This window comes from the organism of the source record quoted next, unplaced genomic scaffold (genome assembly GCF_019419815.1).
Source record: "Pyrus x bretschneideri cultivar Hongxiangsu unplaced genomic scaffold, Pyrus_bretschneideri_v1 Contig79, whole genome shotgun sequence".
Classification (NCBI taxonomy): Eukaryota; Viridiplantae; Streptophyta; class Magnoliopsida; order Rosales; family Rosaceae; genus Pyrus; species Pyrus x bretschneideri.
Window position 1 is genome coordinate 1,551,576 of NW_025999819.1, and position 23,030 is coordinate 1,574,605.

At 37.2% G+C, this 23,030-nt stretch overlaps 1 protein-coding gene across 1 annotated transcript; it reads right to left on the reverse strand.

Annotated features, from left to right (window-relative positions):
- Positions 1-16,892: 16,892 nt before the first annotated feature.
- Positions 16,893-18,865, reverse strand: LOC103941597 (palmitoyl-monogalactosyldiacylglycerol delta-7 desaturase, chloroplastic-like). Its single transcript, XM_048575198.1, has 5 exons — positions 18,425-18,865; positions 18,158-18,298; positions 17,928-18,071; positions 17,457-17,563; positions 16,893-17,350 (listed from the first exon to the last, which is right to left on the reverse strand). The coding sequence occupies exons 1-5, from the start codon at positions 18,710-18,712 to the stop codon at positions 17,092-17,094; spliced, it is 939 nt and encodes a 312-aa protein (XP_048431155.1). The 5' UTR covers positions 18,713-18,865; the 3' UTR covers positions 16,893-17,091.
- Positions 18,866-23,030: the final 4,165 nt, after the last annotated feature.

The window sequence follows — 23,030 nt, forward strand, 5'->3', positions numbered from 1 at the left end:
AGATCAAGCCCAAAAGCCCTCGAAGATCCGTTCATCAACTGTTCATCCCTAAGATCAAGCCCCGACGGCCCTTTGGATCAACAGCTCATCCACAAAACTACACCCTACGAAGATAGAATCAGAGGATCAAATTACAATGAGATTGTAACCCCAAAATCATTAAACACAAAAAATATATTTTGTACACGAATTCTTGTCTTTTGTTTCAGGAATTTTTCGTGTTTACAATAGTATTTAAGGATAAGTTGCCAGAAATATCAGTGTCACTCCCATTAAAATACTTCAATAACCACAAAATGGCATAACGGTTTATCATTCCTGCTGAATCATGAATGACGAGATCCCCATTTTTGCTCTCAACTTTTTCTGAAAACTCAGCCAAGCTTTCAAATAGCATGGAGCCATTAGATACGGCCCATTTAGCCATAACAGCAGAAGCAAAATCCTGAAAGACACTGTTAGGTAATAACATGAGAGCCCCAACAAGCTCAGGCGTGGGTGGACAGCAACTACAGAGTGTAAGAAGACCGTCAACAGCAATGGCACTCATGTTCGTAACAAAGGAAAATAGATTTAAACATTGAAAACAAAAGATAGATTACACCTAAAAACGTTCCAACACTCCAACTTGAATGCCCAAACGTCCAAGGTTTCGTCTTCCTTCTCTTCTTCCTTGCTAAGTCACGGTACAAGAGTCTAGGGTGGTTTTGTGGATGATTTTCTAGGTTTTGAATGGATTTAGGAGAGTAGGGTGGTGCGGCAAAGGTTATGGAGGGTGTATGGAGGCTTGGATGAAGGTATGGAAGTAGGAGAATGGTGGAAAGTTTGATGGAAGGTTGCGGCAAAGGTTATGTTTCTGAGTGAATGAAGGCAGGTTGTGTGGAAGGGTGATTAGGGTTCAATAAGGGTGCGGCATTGGGTATATATGTTGAAGAAAAAATCCTAAGGCTTTATTACTTAGTTTAGGAAAGGAATTAACCCCAAATCCCTAAGGAAAAGGAAACACAAGGTCAAAAATTAAAGGGAAAGGCATGTAACTTGCGGCAAAGGAGTGCAAGAAAGGGAATTGATAGGAGCATATTTATGCTATTTAGTTGTGTTGTTTCCTTACACTTAGTGAGTTAATTACTATGTATTTCAGTCTTTTAAAGTATTTTCGTGTGTTTTTAGGTCCTAATGGCAAAAGGAGCAAGAAAGTGCATTTTGAGGCTATTTGGAGCATTTTTAGGCATGGAGTGGATAGCTTAATCATGGAGCAAAGAGGATGGACGAAATTGAAGAATAGAAGAGCTAGGAAAGGCTACAAATCTGGTGGAAGAAGTTCTATTCCAATGAAGATAAGGAAGAAGCAAGAAACAAGGGATCTTATCCAAACCTTATCTTATCCAACCTTATCCATACATTATCCTATCCTATCTCTAACATTATCCTATCCTATCCTATCCAAATCAGATTGGGACCTAAACCTAGCTACTTAGGGAGAATCAATTACACATTTAAACACCTATTTCAGTTTCTAGAAGACTCATCCATACCAATGCCGCAAATCACCATTCCTTGGAGGTTTAGGAATCACAATCCTTTTCCTACTCCTATATCACATGTCCTAGGCCCTTTAGGATTAGGAAATCTGCCTTAAACACAGTTTCTAGAACACCTAATCCTATCCCTACATGTGTGCCGCACCTAGCCTTCTAGAACTCCCTAAATCCTAGCCGAATTCCCTATTCCAAATCCCACTTAATTTCTGCCTTGAGTTAACCTTTTTCCAATGGGTTTAGGCAATCCTTTTCCTACACTAAGTGTGCCAAACTAGCCTATATAAACAGCCTTGCCGTGCCATTTAATCACCACCACCCCTTCACACAACATTCATACATTCCTTCAGAAATCAACCTTTGTCGTGACCTTGCAACCACCCATCCATCATTCCCCTACTTCCATACCTCCATCCCAACCTCCATACACCACCATAACCCCTTGCCGCACCACCATACATACCTAAACCCATCCAAAACCCAGAAAATCATCCACAAACTCACCATAGACCCTTGTGCCGTGACCTAGCAAGGAGGAGGAGAAGGAAGACCAAGCCTTGGGCGTTTGTACATTCAAGTTGGAGTGTTGGACATTTTTAGGTGTAATCTATCCTTTATTGTTAATGTTTAAATCTATGTTGCTTTGTTTTGTCATGAACATGAGAGGCTAAACTCGTTTTAGCCTAGGGATGCTTTGAAACCATGATTACATTCATAATATGAGTTGATTAAGTCCAGTTGTGATTTCATAAATTATGAACGCAATTTACTTAACCGTTTGATGGATAACTTATTCTTGTATGTTTATTAGGGAGGCCTACTTAATTTGCATGCTTGAATTTGGGGCTAGAATATAAGGGTGTTTCACATAATCGTTACAAACTTATATTCACAAGTAGTTAAGGTTGTTTTCACAATCATGTTAAGTAAATTCCTAGCATGCGTATCATGATGTCATAGTTACAAGTGCTTTGTCAATAGTTATGAATTCCATTGAACGTAATGATCTTTGACCGTATCTCTATTATGATGTCATGTAGGGGACGTTTTGAAGAATGCTTTGGGTTGTCGTATGATGTCATCCAATCCAATAACTTAAGGGAAATCTGAGGGTTGATTAGTGATGTCACGGTTAATCTGGGGTGTTGAGGTTCATGGTTTATCGGAAAAGCAACTGGAAATCAATTTATGTTAGAGAGTATCATGTGTGGAGAAGTATCCCTTGGCTATCCCATCATCCATTAGTTTTTCTAAAATTCGTCAAAAATCTGTTTTAAAGTTTTAAGTTACTTATTTTCTTTTAAATTCGTCCAAAATCAAAACCCCCTTTCTTATTTGTTCCAAATCTGTCCAAAAGAGTCTTTTTGAGTCTTTAGAGTCAAAACCAAGTGTATTTTCGTCCAAATTAAGTCCTAGAGTCTAAATTGAGTCTTTTTGGTTGTTTTAAGTTGTTTTGAGTCTTTTAAAGTTTGTTTTGAGTCATACAAGTTAGTAAGAGTCTTGTGAGTTTATTTAAAGTGTTTTAAAGCCTATTTTCACTTCTTTGAGTCAATTTTCATTAGGTTAGCAATCCCTCCTAATCCCCGGCCTAGAACGATCCCTACTTATATCTATACTACGATTGTCAAAAAGAGGGTTTAATTTGTGTGCTTATATAATTCGCATCAAATTTTTGGCGCCGTTGCCGGGGATTAGCAAGTTTGCTAATCCCCCGTTGTTTCTTTTTGTTTCTTTTTGTTTTCTTTTTGTTTTAGCTACTGACCTAGTTTCTTTTCTTGTTTGTAGGTACTAGTTTATGACTCATAGTTCTCAACCTATAAGTGCAAACATCTTGGATTTTGACGACGATTTTGAGCACACTTTGAGGAAGAAGAAGAAGAACCCCGAATTTCACCCAACAAGTTCAAGTTCGGCTACCAATCTTGAGGAGGAAGGAGAACCCACGACAAGGGAGGAAGAAGAGGTCCGCACCATGGCAGCGGACAATCGTACAATCAAGGAGCTTTCCGCCTCGGGAATGGACAATGTCGCACCCTTGTGCATCCAATACCCAAGGGCGGCTCAAGACAAGACCGACGAATTTGAATTGAAGTCAAGTTTGTTGCACCACATTCCGAAGTTCCATGGACTGTCCATGGAGGATCCCAACAAGCATTTGAAAGAGTTCGAGGTGGTATGTTCGAGCATGACTCCAATCAACGTTGATGGGAGTATTTTGAAGATGAAGGCCTTCCCGTTCTCACTATTAGAGAAGGCCAAAGATTGGTTATATGAGTTAGCACCCGGAACGGTCACTTCTTGGGAGAGCATGAAGAGGGCGTTTCTTGAAAACCGTTCCAGACTGGAGCGGAGTTTATAGGATGTTTACAGATTAATTCTTCAATCGTGTTTGGATGATGCTTGGGAGGAAGTAAGTCGAATTAAGAGAATCCAAATGGAATCTTCCCAACAGAATGAGGAGGAAGTTGCAGAGCTGTGACAAGCATACCAAAAGAACATTATGCATGAGTGTAATCAAGGAATCAAGGATATGTCAATGCTGCACAAGTCATGATCATCGTGATTGTTGGGACTCTGCTTGTTTGCTTGAGAAGATTCAAGAAGCTGGTTTGCCGATACCTTCTTCGCTTTTGGCTGAGGTGTCGATGTTTGCCTTATCGGAGCAAAATGAGTCCTAAAAAAACACTTATTTATTAATCCATAAAGTTTTGCATACGACATATTACATATACCTCAATGTGTTTTCACGTTTTGAAAGCATTGCATGAGAACATCATTACCAATACCATCAAATATGTATCTCTCTATAAAAATAACCATGTTATCATTCATCCATTGTTCTCCCATCCAATTTCCCAATCTATTCTTTAGAAATTTCATGGCCAAAAATGCTCTTTCAATGGTGGAGTAGCAACTGGAAGAGTTAGTACTAATGTCACAAGCAAGTAAACTAGCAGATATACCTTGTCTTTTTTGCATTGAACCATTTCTTTTTTGCAAGATCTCCAATCCCTTTTAAACTCGAAAACTTAATGCAAGTATCAAGTTGAAGTTGAATCTTAAGTATCACCAGGTCATGCACAGAGAAGTTCTTAGGATAAAAGTGAGCAAGATGCAATAGCTTTTGGCTAACAAAAGCAAGGAGTCAGTTAGACATAAACATGCCAAACAAAGAAGTAACTCAGTGTTGGTCTCATTGAAACAATTATTTAATTCTTGAACCTACCAATCCAAAATAACATAAAATATCCCAGCACAATAATGATGCATATTTGTGACTGCTTGAGCATTTCATTGCCCTTGACTTTGAGAAAGAAGCATACCATCCAGATTAGGCACATCAATATCATGTTTAAGACAAAATTTAGAGACTCCACCAAGTAAAGAATCCCAAACACTTTTCCTCATATCTCCAATCTTTACTTACAAACTCTAACTAACTTCATGGCATTTACAATATCTTGGTCATTCCTTTTCAATTCTTGTGACAATTCATAGCATATCTTTCATCAAGTATAGATTAAACACAAAATCAAATGATTGCATGGAATCCAAAAAATTATTTGCTTCACATCTTTGTTGAGAGCTTACTTCATCATTTGCTACTACTTCAAGTACATCAAGTATGGATGAGAACATAGTCATTATACTTACTACAATACCAAAGTGTGAACCCCAACGTGTTTTGCCAACACGTTGGAAAGTAGTCTCTTGATTTTTGCCTTACCCACTTGTAAACTCACCATTGTTTAGTGCTTTAATAACTACAATATATTGTTTCTCTCAAAGAACATCACAACGCTTCGCTGAAGATCCAACAACATTTACCAAAATAGCAACTATACTGAAAAGTGACTCAATTTGGATGTTATTCTTTGCCACAACTACAAGAGTTAATTGAAGTTGATGTGCAAAACAATGAATATAATAAGTACAACCATTGTCTTTCATCATAAGAGCTTTAAGATCATTGAACTCACCTTGCATATTGCTGGCCCCATTGTAATCTTGCCCATGCAACCTAGACATGATCAATTTATGCCTAGAAAATACGTCATCAATGGTTTCCTTGAGTGAAAGAGTAGCAGTACTAGTAACCTACTCAATATCAATAAAATGCTAAACAACATGCTCATTCTTATCCACATAACGCAATACAATAGCCATTTGTTCCTTCGTTGATATGTCATGAGATTCATCAATCAAAATAAAGAACAACGAAGTGCCAATATCTTTAATAATAGGCCTTGATAGTCTCAGTTGCACAAGCATTTACAATGTCTTTTTGAATATCTAGGGATGTCAATATGTGATTCTTTAGAGCATTTGTCAAAGTAACGGCTTTAACTTTCTTATTGTGGTCAGCAAGAAACTGTAGTAGCTCAAGAAAGTTTCCATGGTTGCTTGAATGCTCATATTCACCATTACCACAAAATGCAAGCCCTTGTCTCAGAAGAAATCAACAACAATCAATTAATGCATTCAACCAAGCTCTATATTGAATTCAAGCTTCATCATGAGTTTTAGAGAAAAAGATTGGATATGTTGCTTTTGACTCCTTAAAGCTTCAAAATTACTCCATGCTTGATTGTGTGCATTATTGGCACCTTCATTATGAGTTAGAAGTAGCAACACAGACAAAAGGCATCATCTTTTTCTACATTGTATTCCAACCAAGTAGGAAAATCATCAAACCAAGCAAGGTTAAATCATCTTTGTGTGTCTCCATATTTCTTGTAAGGGAAATTATGGGTTTTAGGTTGTTAAGGACCAGCTAGCATTTACGCTCTTCATACTTGATCTCGAATATTATCATTGTAATCCAAAATTTGAATTCGCTTACCAGGATTTGATGGAAGATTTGAGAAAATAAATTATGTCCCTATCTTGTCCTCAGCTATCTTTATGTTTCTCAATAACGGGGGATGGTGGTGGCTGATATATTTTTTTAAAACCTCTCCATGATGTTCCAATTTGCAAAGTCAGTCATATTGATACCAATAACATATAAGGTTCATACGTAATTTGTAGAATTTATAGGATAAAAATTCTCAAAATTAGAAAGCTAAATTTTAAATTATAATGCCAAAAGCGAATTAATAAAGTAAAGCCATATAATAAAATGCCTTGTGCAGTTGTGCATTAAAGCTTTTGTGTCGAATTTTGATAATCTGAATGTTTATGAAACTCAAATTCAATTGAGTTTTGGTTGAAAATGGAGGAAATAGGGAAAGATTATGAAGAGGTTAGCGTGATGAATTTTGTGGGGATTAGAGTCTAGAGAACTAGGGTTATGAAACAGGGGAGCAACCGAGCAACAATTAAATTACTTTTTAATTTAAATTTAATGACGTGGGGGTGGATCATTGGGGATGCAAAAGGTGAAGGTCATTGGGGATGCAAAAATTGTCTTCCCAAATTTTTAATTGTAATTTAATTAATGTTGGTCATAGGAAATTGGAATGCATAATGAGTCATTAAAATAAATTATTAATGACAATTTTTTAAATAAAAAAAATCTTAGTAAGGGCATCCGCCCTAGTCCTATTGTAGTTCCATTCCTGTCCATTGCCCGCCTATTGTTGCTATGCTTATTACGGTTTGAGTCTCCTAAGATGCAAACCGTTCCAGACTGATTGGGCTAAAAGAAGCTCCTCTAACAGTGTAACTTTGAACTTTTTTTAGACTTGTATTCCTGCAAATTTTTCAAGTTTAGGCGTTGTTTTCAAAGTTTGGGCCTTATTCCAAAGTTGGGGCGTTGGGAGATGAGTTCTCAGTGGACTTGTATTCACGCAGACGACGGCATTTAGATTGGGTCCAAAAAGGGCTAGCTACATATTCTGGGAAGGGAATCAAACTGTGTGTAGTTTATGTGGTGCTTTGCTTCGTTTTAAGTCACTTGGAGAGGTTTGCAAGGGGTATAATCTTCCCTTGTAAGGGTTCTTCCTCTCAGCATAGGTTCTTCAGTTTCTAAGTTGTTAGACCTTTCGTTGCTCGGCGCTACTCTTAAGTAGCGAGGTAGGATCCTATCTTCAAATGGAACCGTCCCATAGCATGTAGTCATCCCCAACCAAGGAAGCATAAACAGCGAAACTTGCAAATTAGGCTGAGGGTGCCTTCTACAGTTTTCATTTTTTCATTCAGCCTAGCAAGCCTCAACCTTTGTTTGATTTATAGGTTCCTTTTAAGATCTTTTACTGACTTGCGTATCTTCAGTACGTCATCCCAAACTTGATTGATGAATGAGGCTTATTCTCCATTTGAGTCTATGGCCTTACCACGAGCGATCTTCTAGGCATTGCTTACATGGGGTAGAGTGATCTAGACGAAAGGAATATGAGTTCTCTCTCAATGAAACCCCAGTTGTTGGAACTAAATTCGTGTACCTCTGTGTGAAGGGATTGAGCATAACTCTGAATAATCCTGAGCAACTTGCAAAACAGTAAAACAACCATAAGCAAGTTTTAGATCGGATGACTGGGTATGCCAGCTAAAAGCTCTCCGATGGTCAAGTTATTGAATGATTTTTAGACTCAAGCAATAGGCAAGAGAATTGAAGTGTATAGATTGTGTTACCTTAGATGAAACCTAGGTGGGTGTATTTATACCGTGGGAGAGATACCCTTTTAGGATAGAATCCTCGTTCTAAGGTGAAAGAATCTAAGAGGATATCTATTATCTAGTCAGTAGATATTGTATCCTCTTAGAAGTTGTGATTATTTGCAACACACGACTATCCGTAGATTGTAAGGACTCCAAGACTTATAGAACCTGATTTTGTCCATATCCAGATCTGATCGCATGTCTTACGGAACAAACATAGTCATCTAGCGGAGTTACTATGACTTTACCTGATGTCTTAGAGTAGAATGATGGTGGCACCCTGCTCTGTCTTATGCAACTCCACTCAGAGCTGGTGAGTCCATGACTGGACTTTTAAGGTAACAACATTCGGATTAGACTTACTCTGGCCCTAAAAAAATCATAGTCTCACATAATACATGTCCTCAGGCCACACTTTATCAACCAATTCATGTTGTTCTACCAATGTCTTCCACCTTGCCTTAAATTCTTTTTTGGTTTCGAGATCCCACATGCACTCATGCAAACCCTTCAAAACGCCCTCAACCCAACCATTGTCATTGAATTTGTTAATAATAAGCCATATGCAGTACTGATAGAAGGTGGTTCTAAATTTGTTGTTAATTGCCTTTGCTATGGCTCCATCTTGATTTGTAATTATGACTTTGGGCGGCTCACTCAACATAGTTTTAAGAATTTCTTCAAACAACCACTCAAAGCTTAGTTTTTTTTCATTTTTTCAAGAATGCACAACTCAATATCGTGGCTTGGCCATGATTATTAACTTCTAACAAAGGAGCAAACATCATGTCATACACATTGGTGTTGAAAGTGATGTCGAAGACAATCACATCACCAAAATGCCCATAACCACGTCTTGACTTAGCATCCTCCCAAAAGAAATTACCAAGTGGTCCGCCTTCATCAATCTCCATCTTGAAATAGAAATCATCGTTTTTCTCTTTCTCATCCTCAAAATGGTTTTTCATCATACCCAATTAGATGAGCTCGCAATTGCTATTCACTAGTATACATATCCTTGGAGGTACAACCAGTATTTCCAATTCCTCCACTTTGCACATTCAATAAACCCACTTGTTTATTATAGAAATATTTGTCTGGGCACATTGTTCAATCATAGCCTTTTTTGCCTCCAAAACTCAATGATGTGATCTAAATAAATGTGAGGCACTTGACATATGGTGGTTGTGTCATTCATTGAAAACTATTACAACAAACTTTTTCACAACCAATTCCCTATTTAGTCAAGTTTCGCTTTGCACTCAGTTCTAGCATCTCCTCTCCTACCTTTCCAATTGGGTTTAGGATTAGCATCCACCCTCTTTTTTCCTTGTTTGCAACAAACAAATTGTTTCCTTAACCAACAACTACCGTCACTGGACTTTTTACTACTATGCTCCTAAATCTCAAACTTCGCTGTAAGTGCATGAGTGTTGAAAAAAGTATATCCTTTATCTAACAAATCAAACTCTATTTTCAATTTCGGTTTCAACTCATCGTCTACCATTGGAAAACTAATCCAACCCTCGCTGCACTAGATTGATCCCCAACACCAAATTGATCCTCTACATCTACCATTTACCCCCTCTCTTTCCACGACAATTTCTTTTATTTCTAACTCATCCTCAATTGAGTTACACTCCAATGTCTACCTGCTGCAAATCTACACAACTATAACACAACTTATCAAAACCGAGCACAAGTTTTGCACCTATATGTCTAAAATCCAATTTCACAATTTCAACTAATCCACTGGTAACCACCATCCATTATGGATTCAAATCCCATAATTATAAAAACCAAAATGCAATGGAAATGGGTTATAACAGAGGTTTTGGATTTCTTCACAGAGTCACCTTCACAATCTAGGTTTCTTTAGATGTTCAGGATGAACTACCCTTGTCAACTCTAATCAAAGCACATCTTCAATCCTCATGAAATCGAGTGCTCACACCCTTCACCACCTCCCTCTTTCTGCCTCTCTTTCTCAGCGAAGACAACCCTATCTCTCCCTCTCTTTCCTAGTGAAGAAAACCCTAATCTCCCTTTCGTCCAATTTCTTATTGGTGACACGTCCTATGGTTTGCAAATTTGGTATAAAAGTAAAAAGATTTATCTAGCATCACTTATTAAACAATCCACCAATCTCAAGGATTCACTATTTTAAAATTCTTCTAAATCTTTTCCTCTTTCTCATAATCAAATCAAGTCAACAGCAACAACAACCAAGCCTTATTCCGCTAAGTGAGGTTGTTTGTATGAATTTACCTCCAAATGAAAAGTTCAAGTCTACTGAGTACCCTACTTGCAACTGTGTTCAATATTAGTTAAAGGTATTTGATTTTTACTCATTCAAATTCTGTTTAATTTAACCACCACAAGGTGATTCAGTGATTAGAGACGAATTTCAGGCATGTATTCCACATGACACGTTCTGGGTTAGATTCCTGGCTTTAGTGAATCACATGATTGTGCTCAAGAGGTAGCTAAAATGTCTATAATTTTCCTAGCCCCGAAAATAGTAGACTGTCGCGACGAAACCACCAATTAGTCCCTCTTTAAAAAAAATAAAAAAATAAATTTTGTTTAAATTGTTTTTTCGTTGCTAGTATTTATTTTTTTTTTATTTTTTTCGTAGTTGTATTGGTGATTTGCTACCTGGAGTTCTTGGTGTTTTTTTTCTTTTTTTTTCTTTTTTTTTTTTTTTTTGCTTATTACTATAGTAGACTAATTGTAGTAGTTTTCTTTTATCAAAAAGATTAATTGTAGTTATTAGTGTAAGATCATTTAAGTTTGATTTACAATTAATTAAGAGTAATGCTAGGGAGACTAAATTTGTAGACTTATTTTGCAAACTAAATAATGTGTCACCAATAAGAAATAAACACGTTTATCAACGTTTAAGTAATAATCCAATTATCAACTTACATGTCATTTAGTTTATCAAATTTAGTCTCCCTAGCATTACTCATTATTTAAACCAAACACAACATGATGTGTTATTGGAGTCTTTCCCCTAATTTGTAATGCTTTATTTTTGGATTGTAGTCATACAAATAATCTAATTAGATTTTCTTAGTTCGTAGTCATAGCGAGGGCGTTTATCAGGGTTTGGCTTCCTCCAATTGCTCTGAGTGTGAAGGAGTAGGGTTTTTATTTTTTTATTTTTTTTTATTTTTTATTTTTTACTTTGTGTTTCATTTATTTTATTTTATTTTGTTTTTAACAAACAATTGTATTTACACTAAGGGGAGTGGATGGGCTAAACCTCAAAATGGCTAACAATAATGTGGTTCAAATTCACCTTTGGCGAGAATCGAACCTAAAACCTCTCACTTACAAGTGAATAGCAATACCACTAGACCATATGGAGAAGGAGTCGGTTGAAAAAACAAATTATGAATGAAATTAATTAGTATTTTTTTAGAAATAAAATTGTCTAACTAATATGTCATTAAAGAGGAATTTTGCCATGGGCCTCAGGAAACTTTGGACAGATCCTGCCTATACGTTAGGGATATTATAATCACTTTAGACCATCTCTAGAGGAAATGTCAAATTATAAGAGTTAAATTATAAATTGATGGTTGATGTGGCAATATAAAGTCTTATGTTAAATTTTGTATTTCTCCAACCGAGTTGTCAAATGTTTTTTTTATATTTAAATAGAGTTTTAAGTAATTGTAATTATTAAAAAAATATTGAAACAAAACTTTTATTGGTTAAAATATTAGTGGAATAAGGGATCCACCATTAAAATAAATAAAAAATAAATTTGACATTGATGTCAAATTTGACTCCTAATCAAAAAGCCTTCAAATCCAATCAGCAAATAATAGTTCAGTTGGATAGACTTTCGATGTCAAATATGCACGGTGGAATTCTACCCATGATTTTGAAATCTCATTTGAAAATGCTCCTAAGTGTCAAATTAATATCCATTTAGCTAATACAAAGAAATCAAATACAATTCTAGAATTAAACCTTCAATATCATATATTCTTATTGCAATTGTAAGATCATCTAAGTTTGATTTACATTTAATTACCCAGCACGATGACCATGTCTTTATATAGTGGTATTACAAGCAGTCGATAGCGAACTTAAAGGAGAGCAATGGCAACCTATCGTCCAACATGGTGCTAACATCATGGTGCTCTCCAAACCAACTACTTGAAGAAAGTAAATTTTATTAAATGCCAACTATATATGGCACATAAGAGTAAAATAGCCTGCTCTTGCCAATCACCTAAGTTAAAGTTGTAATTATGGGCTAGTTTGGCATTGCTGTAATAAAAATAAATAAATAAATAAAAAATACACTACTTCTACTTTTCTACGAGTTCTACTGTCATTGACAATAGTTTTTAAAAAAAATACCTTTTTTTTAACCAAACACATCTAATGTTACTGATTTTTTGATAAACTGGTTTTTATAAAAGTACCAAAATTCCAAACCAGGCCTATATTAACTTCCCAAAAGGAAGTTAAACTCATAATTATATACTAACTTCTAGTAAAAAAAAGTATTTCATTTTATGTTAAAAGGTAGTCATTTAGTATTACGGTCTCGGTTCATTTCCACTTATAAATAAGAGCACTAAGATTTGAATATTAAAAATGACTAATTGGCCTTTAATTTCCTCTTCCGTACAGTCAAGCAGTTGATCATACCCGCTAAATAGTATAGATCCCAAGAGTTATATAATAATATATGGTATGGTCGAGTGGCTACACATGCATATGCCTTCACCGTACACGCTAAATAGTACAGATGCCCTGAGTTACTATTATTATTATATAATATATGGTAGCCATTGATCAATAGTTATACAAGGCGATCGGGAATCCCTACAGAAGATAGCTTTCAGAAGCCCAATGCTTAAACTCAAATTGCACGACGAACTCATCAGATGAACTACTACAGGAAAGAAGAAAAATTCGACTGAAGACCTTAGAGACCATTATAAAACAGCTCAACCGGAAAGTAGTATATCTTATAAAATAACATTAGGTTGCAAGGTATTCGCCCTAATTGAATAAAAGCTATATCTTACATAAAAAAGGGAACCATATTCGTGGACTTGGTCGAGTAGCTACACATACATATGTCTTCATTAGTCATTCATTACGTTCAAAAAGATTGCAAAATTAAATACAGACTAATGCCATGCAACCTAGGCTTGTTAGCTTGTGGTGAATGCATGCAAATAGGATGAATATGGGACACGAAACTAGCCATATTCAAGTTTGAAATGGTCGAAATGGTCGAGCTACACGTGCATTTGTCGTAGTTACGCTGACAAAGTTTGTGTTGGAACTAAATTTGTGCATCTTTGTGAGCGGTGGTCAAGTATAAGTAAGTTGCAAAACAGTAAAGTTATCTTTGGGGGAGTGTGTCGGCCAAAGGTTCTCCGACGGTCAAGTTAGAGAATGATTTTAGACTCAAGCAGTGAGTATGAAAATTGAAGTGTTTAGATTACGTTATCCTCGATGAACCCTAGATGTGGGTGAGGGAAGAAAAAAAATAAAAAAAACTTGTTTATGCGAAATTATTTTAATGACCGTTTTTTTTTCCTGATATTTGCTTACAGTTATGCATAAAACGATATAATAGTGATTTCATTAGTCTTTGGTTGACAAATAGGGTTCTATAATATGTAGTTTAGATAAAATAATAATTTAACATGCCCATTGGAATGAAAAAATTTTTGACATCAATTTTAAATTATCACATCAACCTTCAAATAAAATTTTGACAATTCATATTTGACATCTCTATAAGAGTTTTAAGAGATGCTCTTAGATCCTATGTCACATCCCGACGCCCCCATCACATCTCGGGTTCGACTCTACCGTAGCACGATATTGTCCATTTTGGGCCCCAACCACGCCCTCACGGTTTTGTTTCTGGGAACTCACACGAGAACTTCTCAGTGGATCACCCATCTTGGGATTGCTCTCGCACGAACTCGCTTAACTTCTAAATTCCGATGGAACCCGAAGCCAATGAGCTTCCAAAAGGCCTCGTGCTAGGTAGAGATAGAAATATACATATAAGACTTGCCGGATCCTCACCCCTGGGCGATGGGAGATCTTACATCCCATCTAATACTATTATAAGTTTACACACACATTCCTAGAACACTACTATTTATGACATAAAAGAACCTGTTTTTGTTCAAAATTCTAAAAGAATCCACAAAGTCTGTATCTAAACTCTGCCAGCATCTCTTAAATTGAAAATAAAGAAGTCACAGTTAGCAGCTACTTTGTAATTTGACCCTCAAAAGCTGCCCATACTTTGCATAAATATGGATTGATTCTATATCCGAGCGAAGTATACTTGGAGCAATCTTATAATTAAATGCATGGCATGTTAAGAGTTGAATAGTGTGCTTCTAAGTTATGACAACTACCCAGTTGAAAGAAAAGAGAATACATGTTAATGGAACCAAAAATCAAAGATACATCGAATAATCAAATCTTTCACCGACGAATGCATTATGTTCGTATGGAGAAGTTATGAGCTACAAATGCATTATCTTCTTATGGAGAAACTTGGAAAATTAAATATATGCCATGCTTGTCAGGATGTGGTTGATAGTTGCCTCTCGGAATATCTTGGACATTAGTTGGTGAGAGCCAGCAACTAAATATTGCTTTTCTATGGCTGTGTTTCCACTTTCCATACAGTTGATATTTTCACTGGAGAGAGAGTATAAAATAATGATCATTTTTATTAAAAAAAAAAAAAAAAAAGTTATGATAGTACATATTTTATAAAACTAAATGATGTGATAGTTGATATTTAAATTTAAATTATTAAAGAAAGAATTTAACTATCAATAGCTGCATCATTAATTTGGTCTACAAAATATGGTCTAACAAAATAATTTTCTTGGCATATTTAAAAAAAAAATAAAATAAAATAATTGAGTGGGCGATATGACACGCTCCGACCCAGAATGTCTACTAGGACCCCGAATCGAGCTATGTTGGCCGACACCAGGAAGGTGATGAAGCCATAAAGCGTGATAGTGTATAAAATATGAATAAATTAAAATCTATAAGTGCTTAAGTACATAAGTGCGTGATGAGCGGGTCTGGACCCATTTCACGCGTGATACAGAGCATACGTATAGTAGGGTAAGGTAAGATAATGATTATACCATCATAAGAAACATCTGTACTGAAAATTGCCACGAATCCTCGTCGATACGGAACTCTGCTGCTAGAATCTGGAGGGGTGCAAAAATAGAAAATGTGAGTGAGCAAAACAAAACTTTTCAAACCAATTTCAATTACCAAAGGCAGTAGCCCCTCGCCGTAACACCCGTATAATTTCCCATAACTCACAGGCATGACTATAACTCAAAAGAAAAACCAAAATAACAGTCTCACAGTTCTGTCATGTCAAATATCTCAACAAGAATAAGTAACCCAGGTGAAATAAATCAATACGAAATGGTATGTCAGCCGGATCCACCTATTGTGGCCTGTACAGCTGAAGCAATAGCTCATCAATCAATGCTAGCATATAAGTCGGGAGTCACCTATAGTGACCTATACGACTTATCCATATCTCATCAATCAATGCCCACATCGTTCAGAGGTGTGGATCCTGTAAGCCTTATATGTATATTTTCATCTCTATCTAGCACAAGGCCTTTAGGGAGCTCACTAGCTTCAAGTTCCATCGGAACCCCGAAGTTAAGTGAGTAGTGCGCAAGAGCAATCCCATGATGGGTGAACCATTGGGAAGTTCTCGTGTGAGTTCCCAGAAACAAAATCGTGAGGGTGTGGTGGGGCCCAAAGCGGACAATATTGTGCTACGGTGGAGTCGAGCCCAAGATGTGGTGGGGACCCGGGCCAGGATGCGACACGATAGGTACGCATTAATATTGCATTATTCTTCACTCGCAAGTCAAAATTATTAGTTTCGACCATTTGTGTTGAGTTTAATATTTAGTAAGTGGCTAGCTCATTATAGTCTAATTCAATCATCCCTCAATTTCGGATAAATTACTTCTCTTCCATACAACTAGAACATCGTTGGTATATAGAAAAAAAAACAAAAAGCCATTTTCTCATTAACCCTCAAATAGGGTAGGCTGATATGAATGTATGTTATGTTGTACATAATATACATGTCTATGCATTCTAGGAGCCATGGTTTAAAGGTACTTATTTTGGGAAGGGGATCCACTTCGGATTTCTTCCTTTTAATCCACCAAATTAGGGAATTCGTGTCGTTAAAATTTGATCCAAAAGCTGAAGTTATTATAACTTTTAAAGTGGGCCCCTGTTTGTAGTCGTTGGATCAAATTTCAACTGCACGGATTCCCTGATTTGATGGATTAGGAGGAAGGGATCCCTTTCCCTTATTTTGAGGGGCAAAGTAGCATATAGATGTGTATTTTTGAGTTTCAAAGTGTCCAAAATAAACACTTGTTTGATTCCATAAATACTGAAAACAATTCACATACACTCCAACAAAAAAAGCCTCTTAGTAAGAGAGGTAAGATCTGAAGAAGATGAAATGGTTTGAGGCCTTTCACTTGTGCGCCGTGTTTTTCGCATTTTATGGCTGGATTTTGGTTAAGAAATGAAGTTTTTAAATTGTTGAGCTTTCAATTCCGATCTTGTCAAAGTACTAAGATTTTGAAGTGGTTCTTAAACGTGGAACATTAAAAACAAAATATGGATTTTGTCCACCTAATAATAGTAAAATAATGATTTGTAGGTTTATTTAGAGAAAACTCAACTATATTTCATTAATCGGTCATCATTTCTCGAAAACGATTACAATTACGAACATATAGAAATATATTAATACTATATTACCACAATTGGAAACAAAACTACTTGGACGAAAAACAAAACAAAAAAACCACTTGCAAACGGTGGGCGGAGCAAGGGACATGGGCAACAGGTAGGCGGAGCTACATTAGGACACAAGCTTGTGGGACTTAGTCGGAGGTTGAGGTTTCACATCTGTTGGCACCATTTCACCATTGAACACCTTTCTTTGCTTCTGGGACTCAGTTGGAGTTTTCACATCTGTTGCCCATCCAACTGCTTGTAAAACTTTGATTACATACCAAGTTAAGTCAATCTGCCACCATTCCAAACCCTGTCGTGCTGAGTAGTCGAATGCATGGTGATTGTTGTGCCACCCTTCTCCAAGTGTAACCATTGCCAACCACCTAAAACAGTTAAATAAAAACATGTAATTAACTTCCAAATTTATCAAAGAGTACTTACATATATGTGGTAGTACGAGGGGGAAGAAAATAAAGTGAAAATTTATACCAATTGTTCCTGGACAAATCTCCGGTGTTGTATACTTGTTTCCCCCACATGTGGCCAGCAGAATTTACTAGCAATGTTACGTGCAGAACAGTTACTATCCTCACTCCCTGCAATCACAAAAGGGACTTAAGTTTCATAATACAATGATCTTGCTGTTTATCTTTGCTAAGCTGAAAAATTTTAGGGTCGGGCACTTGGACCACATCATTCATGAAGAAGAAAAAGAAATTAAAGAAGAAGAACAAATGGAAGAAGTATCTATTAAGCCCGAATTTTAGTCAAAATCTCAAGTTTAAACTCCATCCAAAAGTTGCAAGTTAGGTTTATACGGGTGCAAAAATGTCTATGAAATGAACTTTTTGACCGAGAAACAAATTTTTTGCAAGTGAGGTTTATATATATGACCACATAGAAACTGTGCAATTTTTTCAAAGCTAAACTTAGGAGGAAGCAATTAATAATATATCTCACCAGTCCCCAAACCAGGAAGGGAAGGCCACCAAAGGCATATAATAAACTTCCAGGTAGAACAACTGAATGTATAACATAAGTATGGTGAAGAAACCTATAGAAGGCCTGCCCTTTCAAATCTTGAACGTTCTTTAGTCCCCCGTACTGCAAAATTTCCAATGTTAATTTAATATTTCGACGATATATGCTTGTAGGATATGTGTATATATAGTTGTGTATGTTGTTGCTACCTTTCCAAACCGTGAACCGCTATCGATGATCCATCCAATGTGACTAAACCAAAAACCTTGAATGGGGCTATGAACATCTTTCGGTGTATCAGTAAACTGGTGGTGGTGACGGTGTGAGCTCACCCATTCTATTGGGCTACCCTGCATATACGTGCAACACACCAAACTCAATCATTTTCCCTAATATTATTGCAAGAAAAAAACAAAAAAAAAAAAAAAAAAAAAAAAAAAGCTACTATTTAGGCACAGAATGATGCTAAAATGTACCTGAAGCGATAGAACTGCGACGTAGGCAAATAAGTATTCGAGCCATTTCGGAAGCCTGAAACTCTTGTGTGAAAGATTTCTATGGAATGACAGAGTGACTCCTAAAGTGGTTAACATATGGAGTGCAAAGGCGACCCAAAATGCACCCCAAGTAAAATAACAGGGTGCAAATAAAGAAAGAAAGTGCATCGACGAAAGGGTACCCGCTATGACTAGGTCCTGTAAATTCCATTTTCTCCCCAAGAACTCTCCACAGGGCATCATCACAATCTTCACCCAACGCCCCATATGGTATATAATAGCAGACTCTCTCACTAGTCACTACTGCTATTTTCTATGACTCGTATCTGCACTAGCAAAACCGAGCTCGCTAGAAGCTGATATCTCACTACTACTCGATCCAGAGAACGTTGAATGAAAATGCTTATGGGTTTGGAAAATGTTGGTCCACGAGCCATTAGATATATAGAGAAGCAATTTAATATCGCACTGCTTTGTCACGATTGGCATGGTAAATAATTAGCGTGGTAGGTAATTTATGGACCACTCATTATTAGGAAGCTTTAATAAAAAGGTTTCTCTAAACTTTTCTTAACAAAAAAATAACTTAATAACTCTATTTAATGGAACTTTAACGAAAAGTTTCTGGTACTGTTCAATTTAATGAAAAAACTACATTTTTACACTAAAAAGTCAATACTGGTATTATTCACTTTATCCTTTATTTTGTCTTTATCGTTAAAACTCAAAATTTTCAAGTCATTTTCATTAGTTTTCCTTTTATTTAATATGAAATGCTTGAATCTCAAACTCAATGAAAATGACAAAAATTTAGAAAAAATTACACATCGAGTATGCTTCTAATTCTTAATTTCATATTAAGACAACACTTTTCTTCTATGAAGTGTAAGTTACAAATATACCATTTGTCTTTAGTGAATTTTCACACTTCTCTCTCATGCTCCCTTCTCTCTCTCTCTCTCTCTCTCTCCCCCTTCCCTTTCCCGTTTCACCATTCATACAGTAAACAAACAGCCAATTTCGACATAGCATGAAAAGGATAAAGAAATTTAATTTCACCAAAAACAAACAATTGATTTTTTCAATTCAGCAAAATAGACAATTGGGTTATCAAATTTTCAAAATAAAAAAATGAGTGAAAAAACACATATGGGTAGGAGAGAGAGCGTGGTCAGTATTGAGAGCAACAGATAATTTGTCATCTTTCAATGAAATTGTAGAATTAAAAGCACCAACCAGAGCCACCACCATTTCTTCTAACATTATTAATAATAATTTTTTGCCCACCACTGCTACCCCGAATGACAATTCTCCAAAATCTGTTCTTTCCAAATGCCTAGTGTCACGGGATGACTCTTTAAGCCTTCCGTCCGTGCGGCACTTAGACTTGAATACCTCGATGAACAAGCTAAGTAAGCCTTCGAAGCCTCGCTTCCCCGGATTGAATCACAAAGAAAGCTAAGATAGCTTGGAGAATGCCAAAATCACTTAGAAGACGGGAGAAAGGAAGCTTTGTATTGAAACTTAGGAGAACTTTACAATTGCTTACAATTCTTGGATGCCTTGGCCAAATGGCCTTGCCTCCTATTTATAAGCCTAAGTAACCTCCTCAATGGAGGGTTCTAGAAATCCCTACTTACATCCAAAAATATCTAGTATAGTTTTAGATACAACTTGCCTAATCTAGATTGTTCTAGGTGAGGCTTGAATTTGTACACTTGTGTGGATTGTTCCGGAATGCCCTAGATTATCTTGAACGCTCCGCCATGTTCTTGATTTTTCCGGGATGTTCCAGAAGCTTCTATGAAGACAAGGCTTTATGGGCTTAGATATATGATGTCTTGGGCGTTTTCTTTGTTTGTAACATATAGCCCGTGACATCCTCCCCCACTTAAGCCGTCGACGTCCTCGTCGACTCTTGCCTCTCGAATGTATTAATCAGGTCCTTATATTGCCATAAGGACGTCTCCTTCTCCCATGTTGCTTCGGAGTACGGTAGCCCTTTCCATTTGACAAAGTACTCCACATGCTTTGGTTGTCTTGGTCGCACCACGACACGCTTGGCTTTGATGCTCTCCACTTCTTTGTCAAATGCCTCCGTCATCAAAGGGGGTGCTCGATGAGACTCACCTCGGCTTGGTTCCTCATTGTCTGCATGATAAGGCTTCAAGTTGCTCACATGGAACACCGGGTGAAACTTGAGACGGGGTGGGAGTTCCATGACATAAGCGGCTTTACCAACCTTCTTGATGATAGGGAATGGTCCCTCATATTTCTGCAACAAGCTCTTGTGCAAGCCACGGGTACTCTTGTGCTGAGATGATAAGAGCATATTTATACGACTTAGTTAGCTTGTTTTCTTGCATTTAATTAGTTAAACTATGTTAATTATAGTATTTAAAGTTATTTTCATGCAATTTCAGGTTTTATTGTCAAAGTATGCAAAAAGAAGCAATTTGGAGCGTTCTAGAGCATTTTTGGGCCAAGATTGGATAGTGCAAGCATGGAAGCATGAGGATGGACGAATTTGAAAGGCTTGAATTCAGTTAGGGAGCTGCAAGGGGGCCTAAAAACCTGATTTCTAGAAGGCTACATTAGTGCCACATGCACTCCCATTCTTTAATCCATTACAGCCACATGCACTCCCATTCTTTAATCCATTGCAGCCACATGCACTCCCATTCTTTAATCCATTGCAGCCACATGCACTCCCATTCTCTCCCAAAACCGTGCATCCCATCACCCATTCACCCTTTGCCGTGCATTACTCCCTTCATTCCAGCCAATCCACACACCTTTCCAACCTAGCAGCACCCTTTAATCATTCACCCTAGCTGTCACTCCCATGCTCTCCTATTAATTAATTCAAGTCCATATCTGATTACCCTAGGGTTTTAAGTGCCTATATATACTCATATTAACCCCTAGATCAGATCACCATACACAACCATTCACGCCAGAAATTCATTCCCTCTCTCTAACACAGCCATACTTCACCATTCTTCATATTTTCTGCCCAAAAACACTCTTTGTCGTCCCCTACATCCATCCCTACCCTAAACACATCATTCTACATCATCCATAACCCCTAAAACTCATCAAAACCCCTTGTGCCGCATCAACAAAGAGGCGTTGATTGTTTTTGTGTTAATCTAAGTTTGAAACATTGAGGACAATGTTTGGTTTAAGTGTGGGGGGGTAAACAAGCTGTTTTTGCATGAAATTCGTGGGATTTTATCACCTATCACTTCACACGTTGTTTCTCACTGTTTTAAAGTGTTTTTAGTGTGTTTTGATGTGTTTTAGTGTCATATAAGTGTTTAGTTTTGCACTCTTTGAGTCTAGTTTAGTGTTTTAAACTTTATTTTACGTTTTTGAGTCAGTTTCCAAGTGATTTTGCAATCCCTCCTAATCCCCGGTTAAGAACGATCCCTACTTATATCTATACTACAATTGTCAAAAAGAGGGTTTAATTTGTGTGCGTATAATTTTCGCATCAAATTTTGGCGCCGTTGTTCTAGGTACAAGTGTATGACTCGTAGTTCTCATCCCGTTCGTGAGAATATCTTGGAGTTTGACGATGATTTTGAACGAACTTTGAGAAGAAAGAGGAAGCAACCAGAACCTAATCCACCTAGTTCTAGTTCTGAGGCCGAATCTGAAGAGAAGAAGTGGAGGAAGAAGAACAGGTCATGGCGATGGAGAATCGAACAATCAAGGAGCTTTCTGCCTCGGGATTAGATAATGCCATGCCATTATGCATTCAATATCCTAGGGCGGCCCAAGGCAAGACCGATGAGTTCGAATTGAAGTCAAGCTTGCTGCATCATATTCCCAAGTATCATGGGCTGTCCATGGAAGATCCAAACAAGCATTTGAAGGAGTTTGAAGTTGTATGCTCAAGCATGACACCCATTAACGTTGATGGGAATATTTTGAAGATGAAAGCTTTTCCATTCTCTCTTGTGGAAAAGGCTAAGGATTGGCTTTATGAATTGGCACCCGGGACCGTTACTTCTTGGGAGAGCATGAAGAGAGCGTTCTTGGAGAAGTTCTTCCCTACTTCAAGAGTCATTCTCTTGAGGAAGAAAATTAGCGGAATCCAACAAAGCCAAGGAGAATCTTTTCCGGCATACTACGAGCGTTTTAAAGCCCTTGTTGCATCATGTCCTCAACATCAAATGAAGGAGGAGCTTCTCCTTCAATATTTCTATGAGGGCCTTCTTCCCATTGAAAGGCAAATGCTCGATGCTTCGGCGGGAGGTGCATTGGTGGACAAAACTCCTATGGCAGCCAAGACCCTAATTGCAAACCGTGCTCTAAATGCACAACAATATGAAGGACTTGGGCAAAGGGACCCCCCACGGCAACACTTGAATGAGGTAAGTTCTCAATCCGATATTCAATCTCAGTTAGCTAATCTTACTTCTATTGTGTCTCAGATGGCCGAGGGAATGAAGATACAAGGACCGATTGTATGTGGTGTATGTTCTATCCAAGGACACCCTTCGGAAAGATGCCCTCAATTGATTGAGAATGGGGGAAGGGAGAGTGCAAATGCCATTGGATTTCCGAGCCACAATCA